The sequence below is a fragment of the Brachypodium distachyon genome, chromosome 1, assembly GCF_000005505.3.
Source record: "Brachypodium distachyon strain Bd21 chromosome 1, Brachypodium_distachyon_v3.0, whole genome shotgun sequence".
NCBI lineage: Eukaryota > Viridiplantae > Streptophyta > Magnoliopsida > Poales > Poaceae > Brachypodium > Brachypodium distachyon.
The window spans coordinates 52,185,568-52,205,901 of NC_016131.3; the positions used below are offsets into that span (position 1 = coordinate 52,185,568).

Below are 20,334 nucleotides of genomic sequence, written 5' to 3' on the forward strand. Positions count from 1 at the left end.
GGCGGAATGGTACCAGAAAGGCCCGCCGACTCGTCGATTATAGTAATTCAGGCGTGCAATCCTACACTAGCTTAATTCCATGTGCAATTGTGATTCTAGTAATCCATCTTCCAGAATTACTACAGTCACATTGAGGTGTAGGATAAGTCATCTGCTGTAACCGATGCAATTGCAAAACTATTCTGTGTCAGCACCAGGATTCCATGACCCACCCTCGACCCATTGCAACCATCCTCTCTTGTTTCTAAATCTATTGTAAATTCATCCTCGGATAATGAAAGATCAATATGCTGATTGTCAATTCATATCGATAGTTTTCTGACAAAAGAGATGGAGGTCTGCCTAGATGTGGACTACAAACGGGCTGATTTAGAAATCAATGCCGACCTCTGAAAGTATGAAACAAAAGGCATCCTACTGTGTTCCTCCGGTATTATTTTTTTTCTTAATTTTCCTTTTTACTCCGGCATACAAAGTTTTAATCCACACATGCAAAGTTGCATACAAAGTTGTACTAAATAGCAACGAGTAGTTCCGGCCGGAAGAGTATCCAATAAACACATTCCTCTGTGATTTCATTCGGTCTGCATTTCATATTTCACAGTCGCAGACACGCACACTGGTATCCTAGACTAGCACCAGTGATTATTTCCCTCTCCATAACTGATCCATACTCGTTCTTCAAATGATACCGAGTCAGAGGTTCAGAGCGTGAGCCGGAGCAGCTCTCTGAACTGTAGCCTCCGAGTCTCAGTATGCAGCGTCCTCTTCTTATTGGGCCAGTAGGTGACCCAAACCCTCCCCTTGATCTCCCACTCCAGGGTCTTCCCAGCCGCCGCCGCCGCCATCCTCCAGCAAACCCCTTCCCCGTACTCATCTCCGGCGAATATAACCCCGCCGCTCCGCGTGAAGGGCCTGCTGGGGCTGGTGTACCGGTTCCTGAACCACGACCTGGGCTGGCACAGCTCCAGCTTCGGCGGCTCGCTGGAGAACACCTCCCGGCCCCCGCCGCCGCCGCCGTGGAGGAACCAGCTGAGCGACGCCGTGTTCCCCTGCACCGAGTGCTCGAACTTCCACGGCCTCACGCTCCTCGTCACCGTCTCGTGCGCCGACACGCTGATGCCGATAGACGCCGCCGGCGCCGCGCCCAGCGTCGTGTCGATGCCCTTGTCCGTGGCCACCTCCTGGACCGGGTTCTCCGTCGACCGGCTCACCGACAGCGACAGGATGTCCGACTGCTGTAATGGAGTCAGCTGCAGTGAGATCCGCGATGGGAAGTGCTTCTCGTCCGATCCGTAGCCCTGCTTCGCCATGAGCGTCTCTGACACCAGCTGGATCACGTCGCACCTGCAGAAGTGGAGAGCACACGATTACTCCTAAACTAAGTGCAGTTCTTGTTTATTTATTATGAATTGAAGTGATATTCAAAGCAGAGGTTACCTGATGTTGTCGACGTTGACGGCGACGTCGATCCAGTTCTCCTTGAAGGCGACCCTGTACACGAGCTGGATGACGCTCTCGAGCTGCTGGTAGTTGAGCGAGAAGAGCAGCCTCTCGTCCTTGGCCTGCTGCAGGTGATGAGAGGACTGGTCCATGGCCATGGCCACCACCGGACAGTACACCTGGACCTTCCACAGCCTGCTGGCCGACAGTGCATAAGAGAACACGGCGAAGCGGGCCGGCGCCGGCGGCCCACCCCCGCCGCCTGACCGGAGAGCTTCCATGGCCCAGTTGGTCACGCCGAGGTTCAGAGATCGCATCCACTGCTCCTCCAGGTTGGACCCCAGGGACAGCATCAGCGTTCTCGCGGCGCACCGCATCTCGTCGCGCGCCAGCTGCGGGCTGATGACACCGATGAACTCTCGCCGGAGCGGGGACGGGGCCTCGTAGACGCAGACCAGGAGCGCCAGCGTGAGGACCGACAGGCTCAGGATCCTGCCTGAATCTTCAGACATGGGAACATCCGGCAACCGGAGGATTGATCTGCTGCTAGAGTAAGGGCCATACTTCAGGACCCCGCAGATGATCTCAAGCAAGAACTGGACGGTAACGTCTGTGGTATTGTTATTTGCCGGTTTCAGCCTGGAGTAATGGGAGCTCCAGAGCGAGACGGGGTCATGGGTATCTCCACAGACGGAGAAACAAAAAATGATTGGATGGGCTTCTTCAGGTTTCCTGCTGACTACGAGGTTCAGTGACTCGTTTGTGGATGGCGAATTGCATATTTGAAGGGAGTAGGATTTTTCTCCCCTCCATTGCTTGGGGAGGCTTGTGATCCACTTCCAGATGTCAGGAACAGAGCCAGAAGCCATGATCGAGGAGGAGCTAGCTCTGTAGTCTCTATGGGTTTCTTGATCACCCCTGTCCAATAAATAAATACAACAAGGCACAAGGTAAAAAGACAGGTACTGCGAAAGTCAGATGATTTGGAACAATAAGGTAAGTTGAGCACAACTAAAACTCTAGTTTCCTATGATTGCGAAGCTGCTTTTGAAAGATATGAAGATTCAGTACTGTCTAATTCAGCACATTGTTGAGCAGTGCAAGGGAGGCTTTTGCTACTAATGGTATTGGTACCCAAAAGCTCAAAAGATGAAACTCATGGAGAAAGATGACAGATCAACAGTCAAGAGAAAAGATGAAAGGCAAGTTATATCAAGTATGAACCCAAAATCTCAATCACTATTGCCTAGGTAAGTATAGGAGTAGTATAGTTTGAAACACTTTGCTTCTTCAGGAATGGGTGTGCAATGGTAATATCTTTTGGGCTGTGGACAATGGACAGGACATGGTGTACAGCAAGTTGGAGATACTTGACAGCTTTCCTTTGCTTCCATAGCTAGTGCATGATGTAAAATGTGGCAAGATGATGTAAGCAAGAAATAAATGAACTGCAGTTCTTTTCTGATTTGCTGCCGGTAATGTGTCCAAGGTGGGTGGTTCTTCTCCTTTTCACTGATGGAATTGGAAAGAATAAACTTTTTTGAGGAACAGTTCGAACAGATAAAACTTTCTCAACTGAATTTTCCTTGGCCCTATTTGGAATGGATGTAAATGTTGTGGGTGGGCAGTAAACTCGGCTACTCTCTTTTAAGAGAGGTCTGGTTTTTCCTTAGTAAACAAGGCTACTCTGTTCTTCTAATAGATTGACAGTGCTCCTGCTCTTTCTAAGTTTTCTTGAAGAAAAATAAACGATCTCTCAGTGAAGCTTGGAAAAGAAGATGATTTCTACAGAACATCTACCAGAAGTATCTCTTCTGAATATCCTGTACTAAATACGCCATCCGTTTCATAATTGTTGTCGAAATATTACATGTATCTAAACACTTTTTAGGAATAGATACATGCATATTTGGGCAAATTTGAGACAAGGATTATGAACGGAGGGAGTAGTAGAGTTTAAGTTTCCACCCGTGCAATTAGGTATAAGGACGTGTCGTCCTTTGTACCTTTGGCATGTGAAAACAGAATCAGATCCTTTTGTCAGGGGTTATCCATTTCTATATTCCTCGTCACTCCGTTTCTGCTTTTTTGCTGATCTTCTTAATGGATGCTTGATGCTTCTGAATTCTGATATCACCACGCAAGAAGCATATGCATCCCAAAACTGCTGGATAGCTCACCAACTATTGAAATCATTACATTGACCTGCTGAACTAACAAAAATAGCTTGCATGCTTCTAGATATTTCTATACACGGTAGATTGCCTGCACCAATTGTCCACAGAATTATTCACCAGTAGCCACTAGATTGCACGTATGGATGCAAGGGCCATTACAGTTATATCTCCAACAGAAATAAATCACAAGAGAAATGTGACCATGAAATTTTATGACACAAATTTATCTAACATCCTGGAAAAGGCTATTGGGTTCTGGCCGGTTCCAAAAGGAGCGTTCACACAAGATTACTTCGAAGAGCCGAACATTGGACTTAGATCCTGGACGGATCTAACTGCTATTCAGACTGTAGGTCAGATCTATGACAAGTTCTACATGTATACTATCGAGTAGCTCGGCTCGTTAAGCTCGTTATGCTTAACGAGCTAAAACTCAAGATCGGTTCAGTTCGTGAAGAGCGCTCGTTAAAGCTTGTTATGAGATAACATGTTAGCAGCCATGAATCATATTTTCATAAGTTAAACAAGTAAAAAGTAGCAGCAAAGCATTATATATAAATATAATCATACTGCACAGTTATATTTCAACAGAAAATGGGATTTGGCATGAAGCACAAAGATCACACATGCACACTGAGAGAACAGCAAGTTTAGCAATTACCACAAGCAACAGTTTTGCTTGCACAAATCATAAACAGGATAGGAGTTGATTGGCAATGAGATGAGTACGAGCTAGCAAGGAGATGAGGAGGTTAGGTCGGGTCATAGTCGTGCTGTGCAGTCAATTACTAGTCGCCGGGGGCCCAGGGGATTAGACGGGCTGGATGCTCTCATGAAACTCAGTACTCTCGGCTTGTTAAGCTCGTTAGCTTTATTGAGCTGAAAATAAAACTCGGCTCGGTTCATCTGCAAACGAACACGAGCTTAAACGAGCCAAGCTCACAAGCGCTCGTTAGGCTTGTCGTTGTGGAGGCCAAACTGGGCCACGACCCTCCCCCCCTCCAAATTGCAATTTTTCTTTTTACTATGCATGTTTACCGTGTATTAGCACAGTCCATATAACTATCACGCATAATTTAAATCGGAAGTAGATATTCCATCTGATTCATGGACCAAATTGTGAGAAAATGGTGGAAGGGTCTCTACCTAGTGGAACTGCAGTGGTCCATTTTCGAAAATGGTGGAAGGGTCTCTTTGGTTGTATCGCTCGATATAACTTTGAGATCAATAAAAACTTCTATTTAAAATAAAATAAAAGCTAGCGGAACGGCAGTGGTCTTGGGTTCGACTTCTCTAAGGCATTGTTTGGTGTTACTGTATTTTTTATTCACTAGTGTTTTGGTATTTGAGGGGTTTGGGTGTTCACCCAAAACCCTCAAAACACACACAATTATGAGAAGTGTTTTAATTTGGTACAAAAATTGAGTTTTTGTGAAGGGAAACTAAGGATAATCCCCTCTAAACCCTTCCTACCAAACAAACATTTGGGGTTTCTAGTGTTTTTTTAATTTGGATTGGATAATACCGTAAAAAATACCACAAAAACTCTAGGACCAAACAAAGCCTAAGGATCAAATTTTCAGACCGGGGTTAAAATAAATCCCCACGCTTGACCCATACCAAAACACAAGTCTAAGGTCCGGTCCAATCTCACACGGCCTGCCATGCCGTCGGGATTAACGTTTCTGGATTTTCAGGACTTGCGTGAAATTAAAGTTCTTCTTCTTAATAGAAAAGCACGGGGCTTATTTGCTCCCCATGGGTCCGCGCCGTCCACCTCTCTTCAATCAACAAGCTGCACAACCGGCCGCAAGAACAAGACTCAATCGCATTAACCAACAGATCGAACATGTTGTTGTGTTAGACCACGAGGTCAACTATAACCACAAGGTTCTATACTACAAAAAAAATAGTTATATATATATAAAATTAAGAATTGTCCTACAAAAAAAATAGTTATTAAGAATTGTCCTATAATTCCTAACACCTCTGCTAATTCAAATATATTTTAATAAAAAAATTCTTGCAGTGTTTGTTTGATATGAAATTAGCCCCCTCTTGGCTTTCCGTCACACTCCGCCAATTGAGCTTTATGTCCATGCCCCTAATGACAGATGGAAATGATCCAGATGTTAATGCCGTTTTAGAACGTGATGGGAAATTCTGTTTCATTGTAAGGTCAAGATCTGATACCCCTCCGTCCCATATTAGTTGTCGAAATATTACATGTATCTAGACGCTTTTTAGACATAGAAACATTCATATTTGGACAAATTTGAGACATCTAATATTGGACGGAGGAAGTACACACTTCTATGACACAAGGGTACTTGTATTACCATGGGGCCAATGTGCCATGAACAAGAGTCAGGTTATTCATGGCACATTGGATATGGACACGGCTTTTGAGATGCAACTTTGACCATTGTTTGCATGTGTATATATGTTACTCCCTCCATTATATAATTCTTGTCTCAAATTTGTCCAAAAATGAATGTATCTATTCTAAAAAACATCTAAATACATGTAATATTTCGACAAGAATTATGGGGTAGAAAACTAAAGAAACATGATTATAAAATATTTTTCATAACAAATATAATTAACGATCTTATTTTTATTTGATCAACAAAAGACTAATTTACACATGCAACCGCTACTAGAAACTAGAGCTTTCCCTCCACGTTAACGTTAGTCAAAGTTAGAGAACTTTCACTCCAAGCATTTTAAGCTTTTTAGGATCATAAATTTTGGAAAAGAGGTACTAGTAAACCGTAAGGATGATTATTCTACAGATAAGTTCTTCTCTTACATTTGTTCAAGCAAAAGTGTCTTAATTATAACGTCATCTATTTGAGGGCAAAGACATAATCAATCCTAAGATAATCCAGATTAAGTATTTCAAAACCGGGATATTTGCATCATCATTTCCAAGGATAGCAAGCAGATGATAAACGAGTTACATTTATTCAAAATAAAAAAGAAGATACAAACAGCAGATTTGGATGTATTTTTTTTTTCAGATTTTATTCCTCTTTGCGCTATAGGTTCACAAAGACCATAGTATTATATTGAGGCGTCATGTGCTTGCTTACCATCTGTGGACCACTTGAGAAACACATCCCAACGGCAAGCAGACAGGGATTACAACAAACTCATGATAAACACCATGACTATACTATGCCTTGTATGAACATAAAATATGTTGAAATTGTTTTGAGGGCGATTTCTGCTGCCCACGTGCCTGTTTATCAGCTGTGTGGACAATCAAATTGAGAAACACTTTCCAACGACAAGCATATCAGGATTACAACAACGAATTCTCTTACAACAAACTAATGACAAACACCATGACTATACTATGCCATGTGTGAACATAGAAAATATTGAAATTGGCTTTGAGGGCGATTTTCTGCTGCCCATGTGCTTGTTTATCATGGAACATCAAATTGAGAAACACTTCCTAACAACAAGCATATCAGGATTACAACAAACTCATGGCAAACACCATGACTATACTATGCCTTGTTCAACATAAAAAATATTGAAATTGGTTTTGAAGGCAATTTTCTGCTGCCCATGTGCTTGTCTATCATCTGTGTGGACAATCAAATTGAGAAACACTTCCCAACGACAAGCATATCAGGATTACAACAAACTCATGATAAACACCATGACTAAACTATGCCTTGTATGAGCATAAAGTATATTGAAATTGGTTTGATGGCGATGGTCTGCTGCCCATGTACAGCAAATTCACTATATAAAGATACATATGAAATATGCATCCACCTAACAATCCAGATCAAGGCACAGAATAATCATCTGAGAATATCAATGCCAAATGGATTTGATGCCTGTCTGCCACCCCAGGTTCCAGAAAATTGTTTGAAGTGACGACTTTCTAATAAGAATTGAACCATAATTTGTGCGGTTCATGGCCATTTTGAATTTTGATCACTTGATCAGTCAGTGTGATGAGAAAGTATTGAACAATCCATAGCCAGCAAAAACCAGACCAAATATAAGGAAGCCATAGTCCAGCACCCTTCGGCACAGGCTCATTGAGGAGCCCACGATAATGAGATGGAAGATGGTAGGCAGCACAAACGAGAGCAGAGCACACACTGTACTCCCAACAAAGGATACATATGACCCAAATGCAGGAATGAATGATGCCACAACAGCCAGGATAGCCACCATGACAATACGGCTCGAGTGCAAGCCTAACCATTCGGCACCATGAACATTGTGGGAAAGCTTCTGGAACCATCCGCTTGATCTGAACCTTGTCTCAATGATCTCGTGGATCGGGTGCATCATAACTGGGAATGTGAATGCCAGTGCAATGCATAGGCCAACCTGTCAAAATAATTTTCAAACTATTAGGGCTTAGGATACAAAGATCAATAATCTGGCAAGTTATATCTTGACAACAAATTACTCATTTTTTTAATTTCACAATAACAGAGATTCACACTTAAAATATACTGCAATTAAGTAATTGTCAAATATTTGGGCTGTGAAGTGCATTTTTTTTCTTTGAAGCAACAGCATGTTTCAACAGACAATCACACAAAATAATTATGGAAACTACACTAACCTTAACAGCTGCAGAGGACCAATTATTTGGAAGATTAAGTGTTATGATGTCCTTGGTAGCCTCACCATATGCCAAGTATCCACATACTCCAAAACATGCATACACAACTATGATGCCCATAACTGCTTGAGAAAGTACCAAACGGAACTTTCTCCGTTCCGCCATTGATGATTCTAGTGCCAATGTCATGCTAAATCCTTCAAAGCAGAAGGCAGCAACTCCAAATGTGAAAGGTATAGCCCAAACCCCATTAAAAGTGTTTCTATTTGCAAAGGGATGATCAATAAGTTGAAGGTCCTTTCTGATAACCATTGCCATCGCTAAGACATTGCATATATCTGCAAATATACTGAATGGTGAAAGAGTAGACAGTGAACGAATGAAGGATAAGGCGATCTGCACGGGCAGGAGGATGGCAAAGATGAAGCCAGCTGGTGACATCGACTGGCCAAAAATGGAATGGAGATTTTCACCAATAAATACTAGGTAAGCTACAGAACCACCCGCTTGAGAAACAAGGATGAAGATTTCCGTCAAGGATCGACCTATAGTCCCAAAGCACTTCTCACCCAAATCCCCATATGTATAGTGGACATGGCAGGGTTCTTCAGTTTCTTCCTCTGCCAATTTATCTCTACAGTCCACCTTCAGAGCAAAATGGATACCAACTAAATCAAACAGCTGAAAAGTAATGGTGATCTCAAAACTAAAGTTGCAGGTTATAGAGTAATAGATACCTGAAGTACTTAGAAAACTCAGTTATCTCTACAGTCCACCTAACAATATCATGTTCAACCTAGCTCCAGAAATAAAAGATCATGTTTATACTTTATACCAAGAATGGGCTAACACCATAGACCTGGCCTATGATACTATTATGGGAATTGTTTGGGTTTCAGGCTTTTGGTTTCAGGGTCTAATTCTAGCAGTAATTGGGTAAAATATTGATTTCATCACCGAGTTACTGGAAATCATTCCTGTTGACTGTTGTATTGGAGGCATTGTAGGATAGTAATTTAAGTGGGAAATATAGAGATGAAAAAAACTTTTGCAGTTTTTTTTTTGAGGAAAAACTTTTACAGTTTGGGGACAGGATAATCCCAGCTTAAAAACCCTGTAGTATTCCTAAACAAGAGGGATGAAAATTCTTATCCTGACTCCCGAGTGACCAAATACTAACCGTGTCTCCACTCTCTACCATAACTTGTAGCCTTTGACTGATCACAATATTTCGGGAGTATAGCTATACGATTAATCTTCCACCTACATTAATTCTTGTCGAAAACTAAACACGAACACCAACCACTTTTCATCCACACTCCACAGCACTACCTAATCTGTATAAGTTGAATACAATGCAAAGCTGTAGCATAGCAATTTCCAAAATCCGGATGGCTTCCGGTTAAGCAACTAAACAAGCGAAGGTGTAGTGTTAATGCGGGGTAGGTGGTGTGAGGAGGTACTGACGAGGAGGAGCATGCAGTAGAGCGTGGCGCAGCCGGCGGCAGCGACGCCGAGGGATCCCGCGACCCAGCCGGCGGCGCTGAAGGCGTAGGGGAGGCCGAGCACACCCGTGCCGACGATTGACACCACCACGTTGCCCAGCGTCTGCGCACACGTCGCTCCTCCGCGCCCATGGGCCTTCCCATCCTCCCGCGGCAGAAGCGGCGCTGCCGCCCCTCCCGTCTCTCCCATCCCCAGCAACAACCGTGCCGGCGGCGGCGGCGGAGACTAGAGACTAGAGACTAGAGAGGCAACGGAGCTTCGCGAAGCGAAATTGGTTTTGGGAATCGTGTTTGGCGCACGAGGGAGTGAGACGGGGAATGTTTATATATTTGAGAGGGGGCGAGAAGGCGAAGCCGCCGGCGGCCGGAGAGGAGTCGCTGTGCTTTGCTGGATGGACGAAGATTGGGGGTGGGTGTCACGTGGGATCTTTTTCTGGATCTCTGTCCTACTCGTCGGATAGACGTGAAATTCCAAGACCACTATCGTGTATCGTAGTTATGTAAGGTCATCACTTAGTCTCCTTCTCTATCATTTTAGATTTTTAGTCAAGAAACGCGAGACTATTTTACAAAAAATAAGCGTTTCCACCAACTCCAATACTTATCAGCGTGCTCCACCGTTCATATTTGCGTTGAGATCTTTGTTTTTTATTTACTAACAACGTGATGCTCATGCATTGCTAGGTATTAGAAAAATTCATCACATGAATCATGTACTACATTATTTTAGACCAAATAATAGATATTTATTCTCGTCCAAATGATTTATATGAATCTCCTGTTTGTAATTTTTATTATTTTCAGAGCTCTTTATATTAATGTTGATGATTATCGATAGATCGGCGGTCCTGTCAAAAAAAAAGAGCCCCAAGGTCATGAGCCGCTGCCATTTCCTTTTTACGCAGTGGGCTCTCCCCGCCGATTTCAATTAGAGAAACCGCAAGTTCAGTACAAACGAAAGAAAAAGAACAGAAAATAATAGAAGACAGTCAGCGCCCCCTAATCTTCTTCAGTGTCTTGGTGGGGGTTTTCCCCAAGCCCCCGCGTCGCCTAACCTAGGGCGGCTCGGGCGGCGCCCCCAAGCCGCCGGCTCCTCCCCTCCCATCTCTTGCTCCTCTCCTCGCCGCCACCGGCGGTCAGCGCCGGGCAAAGCCCGTGCGTTTACGGCGGCGGCGGGGCTCGTCTAGCGACGGCTGGAGCATTCGTGCTCTGTTTCGGGCGGCGCCGCAAGTTTCTCGGCACGGATTTGCGAGGCAGCAGTGGCGGCGCGAGGGCCGCGAGGGCGCGGAGGCGACGCCAAAGTGGCGAGTCGTCGCGGCGGCGGTGGCCTTGTGGGCGGGCGCTTGGGTCCGGGGTCGTGCGCGGGCCAGATCTGGCTTGCTTGTGGTTGGGCTCCGGTGCGGCAGTGCGGGGCGGGCGGGCTTGGTGGATGCGGCGGCGGGCATCGGGGCGGCTCTTCTCGTCGAGGCCTGCTTGATGTCCGTGGGCTTTCGGCGTGCCTGGAGGCGGTGCAGTGGCGCGAGGTGGCTGCGGCCCCGGCTGTGCGAGGCTGCGGAGGCTCTCCTTGCTGCGACGGTGACGACCTGGATTTGCTTCGGGTGGAGCTGTGATGGAGAGGTGCAGAGGTGTTTGTGCCTTTGCCGGCGAGGTGGCTGTTGGCTTCGTGTGGAGCCATGCTGGGGAGGTGCTGAGGTGCCCTTGTTGTTGCTCGGACCGGATATGGGTCTGAGTGGGCGGAGTCGCCATTGTGGCGTGTGCTTCTGCCATGTCGCGGCGCGGTCGGAGCTGTAGTGTTGTGTAGCCTCTTCTGTGTCTTGTTGTGGTGAAGTCGCCCGGTATGAAGGATTGTGTCGACGACGGACGAGCTGGGTGTCTCTTGCAGCATGGTGGCGAAGGTGCTTGGCCTTGGCGTTGGTGTGTGAAGCTGACTGTTTGGCATAGGCCAACGTGGGATCCATGCAACTATTGCGGCCAGGGCTTTGTTGGGGATCATTTGCGGTGAAGTCGGAGCCTCCAGCTCGAGGAGTGATGTGTGATGACGATGACATCTTTCTCGACGATGGTCTTCGCCGAGTGCGTTTGGTAGTCAGGTCGGTTTGTGGTGTCCTAAGTGTTGTCATTTGCGACAGCATCTAGGACTGTTGTAACGGTTTTTGTCTGGTTTTCCGTTAATAAACTGGGCATCGAAACTTCTTCTTTATTGATGAGATGAGCTTTTGCCTCTGTTTCGAAAAAAAAAACAGTCAGCGCCCCTTACAGCGTAGCAGAGTAATGCAACGCAAATAGATCAGGACAGAGTAATGCAACGCAAATAGATCAGGACGAACATGTCCCAAACAGGTGGACAGCCAAGATAAAACAGAAGGCAACTAAACTCAGGTCAGTCTTTTCATAGTCGGCGCCCAACCAAAACTCCGCCAGAAAGCTTCAAAATCACCACCTTAAAGCATCAGAGCCGCCTTCTCCGGTTTTCTTCTGTTTGCTTCTTTCTGCAAATGAGTCCACGAAGTAATATGATTACAGAGTTGGAAAACAAAAGTTGAAAGATCATCAAAGAACTTTTGTTTAAAGCACACAACATTCCTAGCTTTCCACGGTCCAGATCACAGCCGCGCTGCCACACAGCAGCCACCGTCTCTGAGATGATCAATAGTTCCGGCCTCGATGAGCCGAACAACCGCCGAATCCAGTAGGTGCTTATCGCCCTTCACATCATAGGTTTCCAAATTTCCAAAGATGGCAGCTCACCTCCGATACGGAGATGCATCCTTGTCAACACACATGAGATTCCGACGAAATTGATAACATGGTTACACTACGTACATGCCCCCAAGGTATATGCGGCATATCACATCTCTTAACACTGTCTATTTACTAGTTTCCACCCGAAATTCTGAAGTTCCAATTATTCTGCTACCTTGTGATGTAGATGCATTAGTATGCTCCACTGATCCAACTAATTCATAATTGTCAAGGAGAGATATTTTCTCCGACCATGGGACATGGACTGCAGGAGTATGCAAGAAGAAATGGAGGAAGATGAAGATTGATTTTTCAGATGGCAGAGCGAGACCTGCTGACCTTGTCGAATCAGTCAAGCTTACTTTTAACTGTGATATTCTTTGACGAGTTGCACTTACAATTATTAGCTGAGTGCCCCCTGAGTTGCTATTGCCCGTACAAATTGTTTCTGTTTAAAACTTAGACTGATAATTATCCTCTTTCCGATACTCCGATTAATATGTGCACACAAAACTCCTCACCTATACTATGAACATGCTTGCCGCAGGAGCCGGCCCATTGGAAGACAGAGCGCTTTTAGGATTGCACTCTGATTTTGAAGGATTTAAGCGTCTGCGCTGGTGCTTTAGATTGAAGATGGCCTGGTCAAGCAGTTTATGGGCTTCGAGTTTCCTATTTGTGGCCTTGTGGAACATATTTGGTTAGATCGGTTTCTAAGTAGGAAAAAAGAGAACTCGTTTCCATGATTTCAGTTAAGGGTTTAGGGAGTAGTATCAACCAACAACAACTCTGCTAAAACAAAACATGGACTGATGAGCTGAAGCATTAGGCAAAAAAAGAAGAAGCAAAAACTCATACTAACTTGTAGCCCAAAGCCCATAAAATAAGACGTGCCAGCCCAAGATAGCCCCAATATGTTTTATATCGAAACAAAGGCAAAAACACATCATTAATAATTGCATAACAATGACTTAGTCTTAGTTGGCGTTGCTGAACTGTGTTGCGCTGAACTATTTATAATGCTGTGAAAAAAATACACATGAAAACATGAAGAAGTTGATTAGGCAAACAAAAAAAATAGGTAAAAGAACTTATTTTATAAGGTGCTGTAAAAAAATACACATGAAAATCATGAAGAAGTTGGCTAGGCAAACAAAATAAATAGGTAAAAGATGGTTGAAAAAGCTGGATTATGATAATCCACCTCAACGCCAAATTCACCCTTAATCAGACAAAAAAAATAAGGAAATAGAAATTGGAACTGATATTTTTCTTGAAAAAGTCATCATAAGCACCACGAAGGAACAAGACATAAATAAAAACATGGTGAAAAGGCAAAAAAGTTATGCGTCATTAATCTCAAGCGTTAAACTGGTCATAAAACGCACGCACACACTTGGCGTCTATCATAAGACAAGACATATACATGCAGAAAAATATATATGAAAAAGCCCACTGCCAAAGTGCTTGTGAGTTGTGACTTTACCCAGTCCAAGCCAAAAACTAAAGAGGCCTAGGAAGGAACAACAAAAGTACACAACTCGGAAGTTGGAACACACGATTAGGGAAACAACTATTAGCCCAGGGATCAGTTAAAGCTGATCGAACGGCGCGAATTAGTCGACTAAATTCGTTTATATGTGAATCTTTCGTGTGTCTAATGCACTGGTATCCCTCGGTCTTTAATTCTGCACGAGGCAACTAGGCGAGGGCCGAAGATCTGAGCCAATCAATTTCCCATCGGTATCAGGTCAATAGTACTATGCCTCCGTTGATTCATTAAATCGATTTCAATTTCCAGGCCTGTACATGAATTTTTCAAATTTAAAATCGCTCCGGTACCCGCCCGTTTCCTGGAAACGGCCGTGTCCGTCCAACAGCATCGTCTGCTCCACCTTCTTTTGTCAACGGATCTGTCCATATTCCCCACCACCAGCGCGGCTCACGGAACAACAGAAAGCTCCACCATCTCCTGTTTCTTCTTCCCTGTCCCATCCCAAGCAACACGCAAAGGCCGAGCAAACGCAGGGCAAACACAGCCCCACCAGTGACCAGACCAGAGCTCGAAAGCGTGCGAAAGAGCGAGCAAGCAAATTAAGCGAGAAGTAACCCGGATTCCTTTCGATCGATGGCGGCGGCGGCGGCGGCCAGCGGAGCCCCACCGGCGCCGCTGCCGGTGGTGGGGCAGCAGTTCTGCGCGCCGTACGTGGTGCCTCTGACGGTGACCAAGAAGGCCATCAGCCTCTCCGACGGCGACTTCGCCATCACCGACGCCAACGGCGCCGTCGTGCTCAAGGTCAAGGGCGCCATCTTCAGCATCCGGAACCGCCGCGTGCTCCTCGACGCTGCCGGCCAGCCCCTACTCTCCATGCAAGAGAAGGTATAACTGTAAGCATGTACTGCTCCGTTTTCTTCCCTCTCACTTCAAATTTCGTCCGTCCGTAGTCCGGAGACTGGTCAGAATCAGAAATGCACAAGGCGAAGCGAGAACTCAGATGCTTGTCTTCATGAAATCGTCTGTTCTTGTATGCAAAAGTGCGACCTGTTACCATAATCAGATTCAGTCTAAACTTGAATTGTCAGATTAATTCCTTTGGGGAGCACGAAACTTCTTCCCATAATCAGATTCAGTCTGAACTTGAATTGTTAAACTGAGTCGTTGCTAATTGTTAGTGGGCTAAAGTTGACCAGGTTGGAGTGCACAAAATACAAAACTGATTGGGACATACTTGTAGTTATCTCTTATCTGCCTAGTTTGTGCCAAAAACAAAGGTACTTTTCATAATTTGATAAGGACATATGGACTTGAGGCATATTAATCAAAGGGTACTTTTTTTTAGATAATGAATCAAAGGGTACTAAGCTACTAATTACACGTCCCATCCTAAACCCGTTAGTGCACGTAATATGCCCTTATCCATTGGTCATCACTTTCAGTTTCCTGTTGTTCTTGCCAGCTTGAACTGTTAGGTTCTGCTTTCAAAATGGGATATTTTGAGTTTCCTGGTATATCCTCATGAAACCCCAGTTTTGAACACTAGAAGTCCGAATCAAAGTGTTCATAGTAATCTGGAAAAGTTTGGCGTGGCAAACGTGGCCTAAAGAGCATCCATGGGGATCTAGACATCATCACATCAGTAAGCCATTACCCCAAGCAGGATACACACATATCCCTGAAACACAATTCAAAGTTGAGCTCAAATAATCTGAACTGCCAACAATTGTAATACTGTCATACTGTAAGCTTTTTCTTGATGGTCAGTATAAGTATTTGAAACTTTGTTTCCATTAATCCCACCCTTTCAACTGTTTGCAACTGAAACGGAAACTGAAACAAGTGCGTAGTGCTTAATTTGAAAGGCTAACCGTTTTTAACAGTCCAACGCCGCTCACTTCATCAGGTATTCAGTATGCACAACAGATGGGAAGTGTTCAGAGGGGACAGCACAAATGCAAGCGATCTGCTCTTCACTGTGAAGAAATCCTCAATGATACAACTCAAGACAGAGATGGATGTCTTCTTGGCCGGAAACACCGCACAGCAGGTCTGCGATTTCAAGATCAAGGGCAGCTACTTCGACAGGTCCTGCGCCTTCTATTTGGGCAACTCCAGTACCATGGTAGCTCAAGTAAGCATCAGAACTGATCCTGGTTTCTGGTCATATTTTGATGCTCTGGAAACTTTTAGCTAATCTACTTATCATCTCTTCGGTGCAGATGAACCGTAAGTTCACTGTTTCAAATGTACTGCTTGGGAAGGACACATTTGGTGTCACCGTGTTCCCACATGTCGACTACGTGTTCATCGCGACTCTTGTTGTGATCTTGGATGAGGTTCACAGGGACAAAAACGATTGATGAACACAGTCGCCTCCTGAGCTTCCTTCGGATCCCGCTGCGGTCATGTCATCTCAAGTTGTTATTGTTCGTACTCTTATCCGGATCGAGGGCTGCATGCACTGTATATGCTGCTGCTAGACAGATTGAGTGTTGAACATGCTGACTTGTGATGATGTTGCAATAATGATTATTACCGTGTCGTCTGATCAACGGTTTGGATTGGAATTGCTTACTGCGATAAGTATGGTTGTTTCTTTAAGATTCTGTCAGGGTATGCGTACTGTTGTGTGACCCTATCGCAGTTGGTGCCGAGTCTGAAAATGCATCTCGTGTGCAGAGTCCGGGAGTAACAAAGATTACATTGTCTAAAAGAAAATGCCGAAACGGTTTTGTGGTGATTTTTAAAAAAAATTCAAGGTGCGTACGTCCAACGGTTTATCTGATTTTCATGAAGTAAGGCTATGTACTGAGGTTCCCTGTGGCACGGCACTTGTGGAATCAGATGCATGTGAAGAACAAAATGAGTGAATATTGAAAAGTAGGGGATGAAGGGCCAGCCATGCTTTATATTGTGAGCATCAAATCCTTTGTCCTGATAACGTTTCTCTTCTCATATGAAAAGCCGTTGTCTACATTCTGCTTGACCCATGTGTGATATGCTCATCAGCAGCAGGCAAAGAACATCAGATTCCTATGTAAAGGCAACACTGAAGCAAAGTGTAAAAGTTAGGCTTCCTGCTTTTTACTTGTTCTCTGAGAACTATTCCACATGGTTGCGTACATGCATACCACCTAAAAAAGGATCACACAACTAATTTCTAGTCTCCTTTGACATTACGATATGGGGTAATCAATTTAGAGTCTCTTTGGAGTTTTGACACGTCACTCATCGTCTCATCGTCCATATGTAAAATCTGAACACTGAAAGTGAAGAAGAATCCAACCTACGAGCACAACTTTAAAGTCCAGCAGCGATTAATACAGGCGAGCACGGTGAATGACAGGGCTATTCGAATAGATGATTATCATAGGTGCAAAGTTAGGCAAGATAATAGTAGTATTAAATTTTCCTTGAAAGTGTCAAGAAGTACCAGAAGATCAAACCTGCAATTACCTAAGTATGTGAGAAATTTCTCAATGCAGTGACATCAGCTCCTTTTGAGACCTGAAATTATGCAAACCAGAGGGAGAAAGTGCCGTACCGTGACAACATACGGTTATACATCACGTCAGAAAAGGTCAATTCACTCACTATCTAAGTTCAAGTCATCCTACACTCAGTACCTGTGTTTTTATTTGTTATACTATACTCCTACAACATTATCTTGCTCGTGTAACCAAAGTGTAGATTTTGAACAACTGTTTTTGATTATTATTTTTATACTGTACAACACTATCATGTTCTCTCTTTGTTCGTCTAATTTAAGTTGAATCATAATTAATTTTCATGTTGACGGTCTTCAACTTTACCAACAAAAATTGGTCAGTTGCCCATCTGAGGAATATGCGCAACGTTAGCCTTTGAAAATGTGGCTCGTTGGACACATGATTTCGTATGTCCCTAAGCGTCGTCATGACTATAAATTAAAGATAGAGCAAAATTGTAGCTGGCCAACGGGCCGGCATGCTTGGGCCTTTTCGAGCTCGGCCCGGCATGATACTAAATGGGTCATGCCGGCCCAGGACCCGTCTTGCGACGTGCCTGGGCCTCGTCCTTGAGCCCGCGGTCTGGCACGGCACGACCCATTTAGCACTTTTTTCTTTTTTATTAGACCATGGCCAATCGCTTCTTTTTTCCTTCTCTTTTTTTCTCCTTTCTTGGTCTGGCCTTGTCAATGAGAGAGTGGGCATAGAAGCGAAGGGATCGGCACGATTTTTTTTAGGCCCACATGGGCTAAACGGGCTCGGGCCGGCACACACAGGCTCATGTGCCGTGCCTGAGCCAGGGTTTGGTCGGAGCTGGCCGGCACAACCCACTTATAAATGGGCCAAACCTAGCCCGTTTAGTCATGGGCCTGGCCGGGTCAGGCCTGGGCCAGCCCGTTGGCTGCCTATATAAGTAAGATACAGTCAATCACTGAATTTGATAAAAATAATTCACTTGGGTCATTGAATTTAGAAAAGAGCAAACAACTGTCACTCAAATTGGTGAAAGTTCCACATATAGTCTATGTGCCTGTACGTTACCATATTTCGATGATGTGTCATTTGTTGACTACGGTTGACCAAATACATAGGCCGCAAAACGAATTGGCATGGACGGAAAACATGTACATGTGATTTCGCACGGGACCTAGCACGGCCTTAGGTTATCATGCATGACTCCACGAGAACAAACTTGAAAATTGAAACTTCAAACATGTTTCTAGCTAGTTTGCGGCCAATTTTTGTCATAATACAAAACACATTAGGTGTTTGTTAAGATTGGCTTTGATAAAAAGAAATACTCTATTAATATTTTACTTTTATAACGTAAACTTATATTACTAGACCCGCTTCAAAATTACTACAGATAATTATGATTTTATATCATATACTAGTGAGTTAATTTTTTACTTCGTATCAAAATTTTGTCTTGTTAGTGGTATAACATCTCAATATGCGGGACGAATACGCACTGGGATGTGGTTTCGATGTGCGAGCACATTTGCACTTATCTATTTTCACAGAAATTAAGGTCCATGTTTTGCGAGATTTTCATCTTGTGCTCTCGAATCTGTCAAAAAAATGGAAAAAGAAAAGAAACGAAATGCAGGAAAAAGCTCATATACCACACTCAGGCAGTCACAACACAATTAAGCCTAGTCACAATCATGGGTACCCCAATCATGAAATATTTCGTCCTGCAAACAGCCAAACACTGCAACAAATCTATCACCAGAGGGAGGGGTGGGAAGAAACAAAGCCAACCTAATACTTGGTAAATCAACGTCCAGCTCAAATACCATACTGTAGTACTTACTTTACTATACACGCTAATCGACCGATTATCGACCATGGACGCAAGGTGCAGCAAAGGCCACCGTTCCATGGCGGCTCGGCTCGACTCGACTCAGAACTCAGAAGCACATGAGCACCGCACGCCGACGCGGCCTTCGCCCGTGGACATCTTCATCCTCGCCGCTGTCGACCGGCGCGAGCCAGCGGTCTCCGTCGGCCATGGACGACGGCCACAGCCGGCTCCTGACGCCGAGCCATCTCGCCATCCACCCCGGCAGCCACCTTGAAGGCCAATACGAGGAAGACGTCCCGGCCGCCCTCCTCGTGGTAGTAGCACACCCCTTCCTTGCTCTGGACTGGTACGACGGCGGCGGCGAGATCATCGTCGTCATCGGCGGCTTATCGTAGCCGGCGGCACGGGCGGCCGGGACAACGGTGCTCTTGGGCGTGCCGGGCTTGGTCTCCCAGACGAACGGCACGGCCCCGGCGGCGCCGAGGCTGTAGTACACCCTGAAGGAGCCGTTGTTGGCCACGGCGCCCCCGGACTGATCTTTGAACGACATGGCCTTCGAGCTCAGCGGCATCCTAGTCCCGCCTTCCTGCTTGCCCGAGCTCATCGTGTAGCAGAGTTAACTTCGCAGAGCACTCTGCTTTCTCAGTGACCAAAGCGCAAGCGAGGCTCTGTGGGGGCGAAGCTAGCACGTACGCAATTGACGGGGGGCTTTGTTGTAGGTGACAATATATGGGGCCTCGCCTCGGGTTCTTGGTTGGCTTGAGGCTGAAGAGTGGTGTTGGGGGTTGGCTGGCAATTGGGTTTTGTGTTGGTTAGGTGATGATGGGGCACGATGGACAAGAGACATCACTGTATGTCAGTACTGTCTTTACATTCCTACTAGTTTTGTCCAGCGAACGTTATGTAAGAGCTGATAAACGCTCGCCCAACGAATGTGTTGTTGGCGATGCTTGTGCCATGCGAACGTATAACCCCATCTCTACGTTATGGCCAGAGGATCCCAGTGTACCTTCTGTGCTCTGTTCCGTTGGGCCTAAAAACAGTGTACATGTTGAGACACGTGTTACTACC

At 45.0% G+C, this 20,334-nt stretch overlaps 4 protein-coding genes and 1 long non-coding RNA gene across 6 annotated transcripts; 2 read left to right on the plus strand and 3 right to left on the minus strand.

Moving 5' to 3' along the window:
- Window positions 1-418: 418 nt before the first annotated feature.
- Window positions 419-2,339, minus strand: LOC100822668. The gene is made up of 2 exons (XM_003557313.4): window positions 1,441-2,339; window positions 419-1,347 (listed from the first exon to the last, which is right to left on the minus strand). The coding sequence occupies exons 1-2, from the start codon at window positions 2,310-2,312 to the stop codon at window positions 705-707; spliced, it is 1,515 nt and encodes a 504-aa protein (XP_003557361.1). The 5' UTR covers window positions 2,313-2,339; the 3' UTR covers window positions 419-704.
- On the plus strand, window positions 2,297-2,911 carry LOC104581683. Of its 2 annotated transcripts, none has more exons than XR_729760.3 (2): window positions 2,297-2,439; window positions 2,527-2,911. It is a non-coding gene; the product is annotated as an uncharacterized LOC104581683 (long non-coding RNA). The 2 variants fall into 2 exon arrangements; XR_729759.3 differs by having other exon boundaries at window positions 2,542-2,911.
- Window positions 2,912-6,892: 3,981 nt separating this feature from the next.
- On the minus strand, window positions 6,893-10,189 carry LOC100822986 (amino acid transporter ANT1). The gene is made up of 3 exons (XM_010229911.3): window positions 9,691-10,189; window positions 8,224-8,868; window positions 6,893-7,982 (listed from the first exon to the last, which is right to left on the minus strand). Exons 1-3 carry the CDS (start codon window positions 9,916-9,918, stop codon window positions 7,590-7,592), a joined length of 1,266 nt encoding a protein of 421 aa, XP_010228213.1. The 5' UTR covers window positions 9,919-10,189; the 3' UTR covers window positions 6,893-7,589.
- A 4,200-nt stretch (window positions 10,190-14,389) lies between these two features.
- Window positions 14,390-16,569, plus strand: LOC100823295 (protein LURP-one-related 15). Its single transcript, XM_003557315.4, has 3 exons — window positions 14,390-14,850; window positions 15,872-16,099; window positions 16,188-16,569. The coding sequence occupies exons 1-3, from the start codon at window positions 14,599-14,601 to the stop codon at window positions 16,326-16,328; spliced, it is 621 nt and encodes a 206-aa protein (XP_003557363.1). The 5' UTR covers window positions 14,390-14,598; the 3' UTR covers window positions 16,329-16,569.
- Window positions 16,570-19,060: 2,491 nt separating this feature from the next.
- LOC104581684 lies at window positions 19,061-20,120 on the minus strand. Its single transcript, XM_010229912.3, has one exon. It carries the CDS (start codon window positions 19,865-19,867, stop codon window positions 19,370-19,372), a length of 498 nt encoding a protein of 165 aa, XP_010228214.1. The 5' UTR covers window positions 19,868-20,120; the 3' UTR covers window positions 19,061-19,369.
- Window positions 20,121-20,334: the final 214 nt, after the last annotated feature.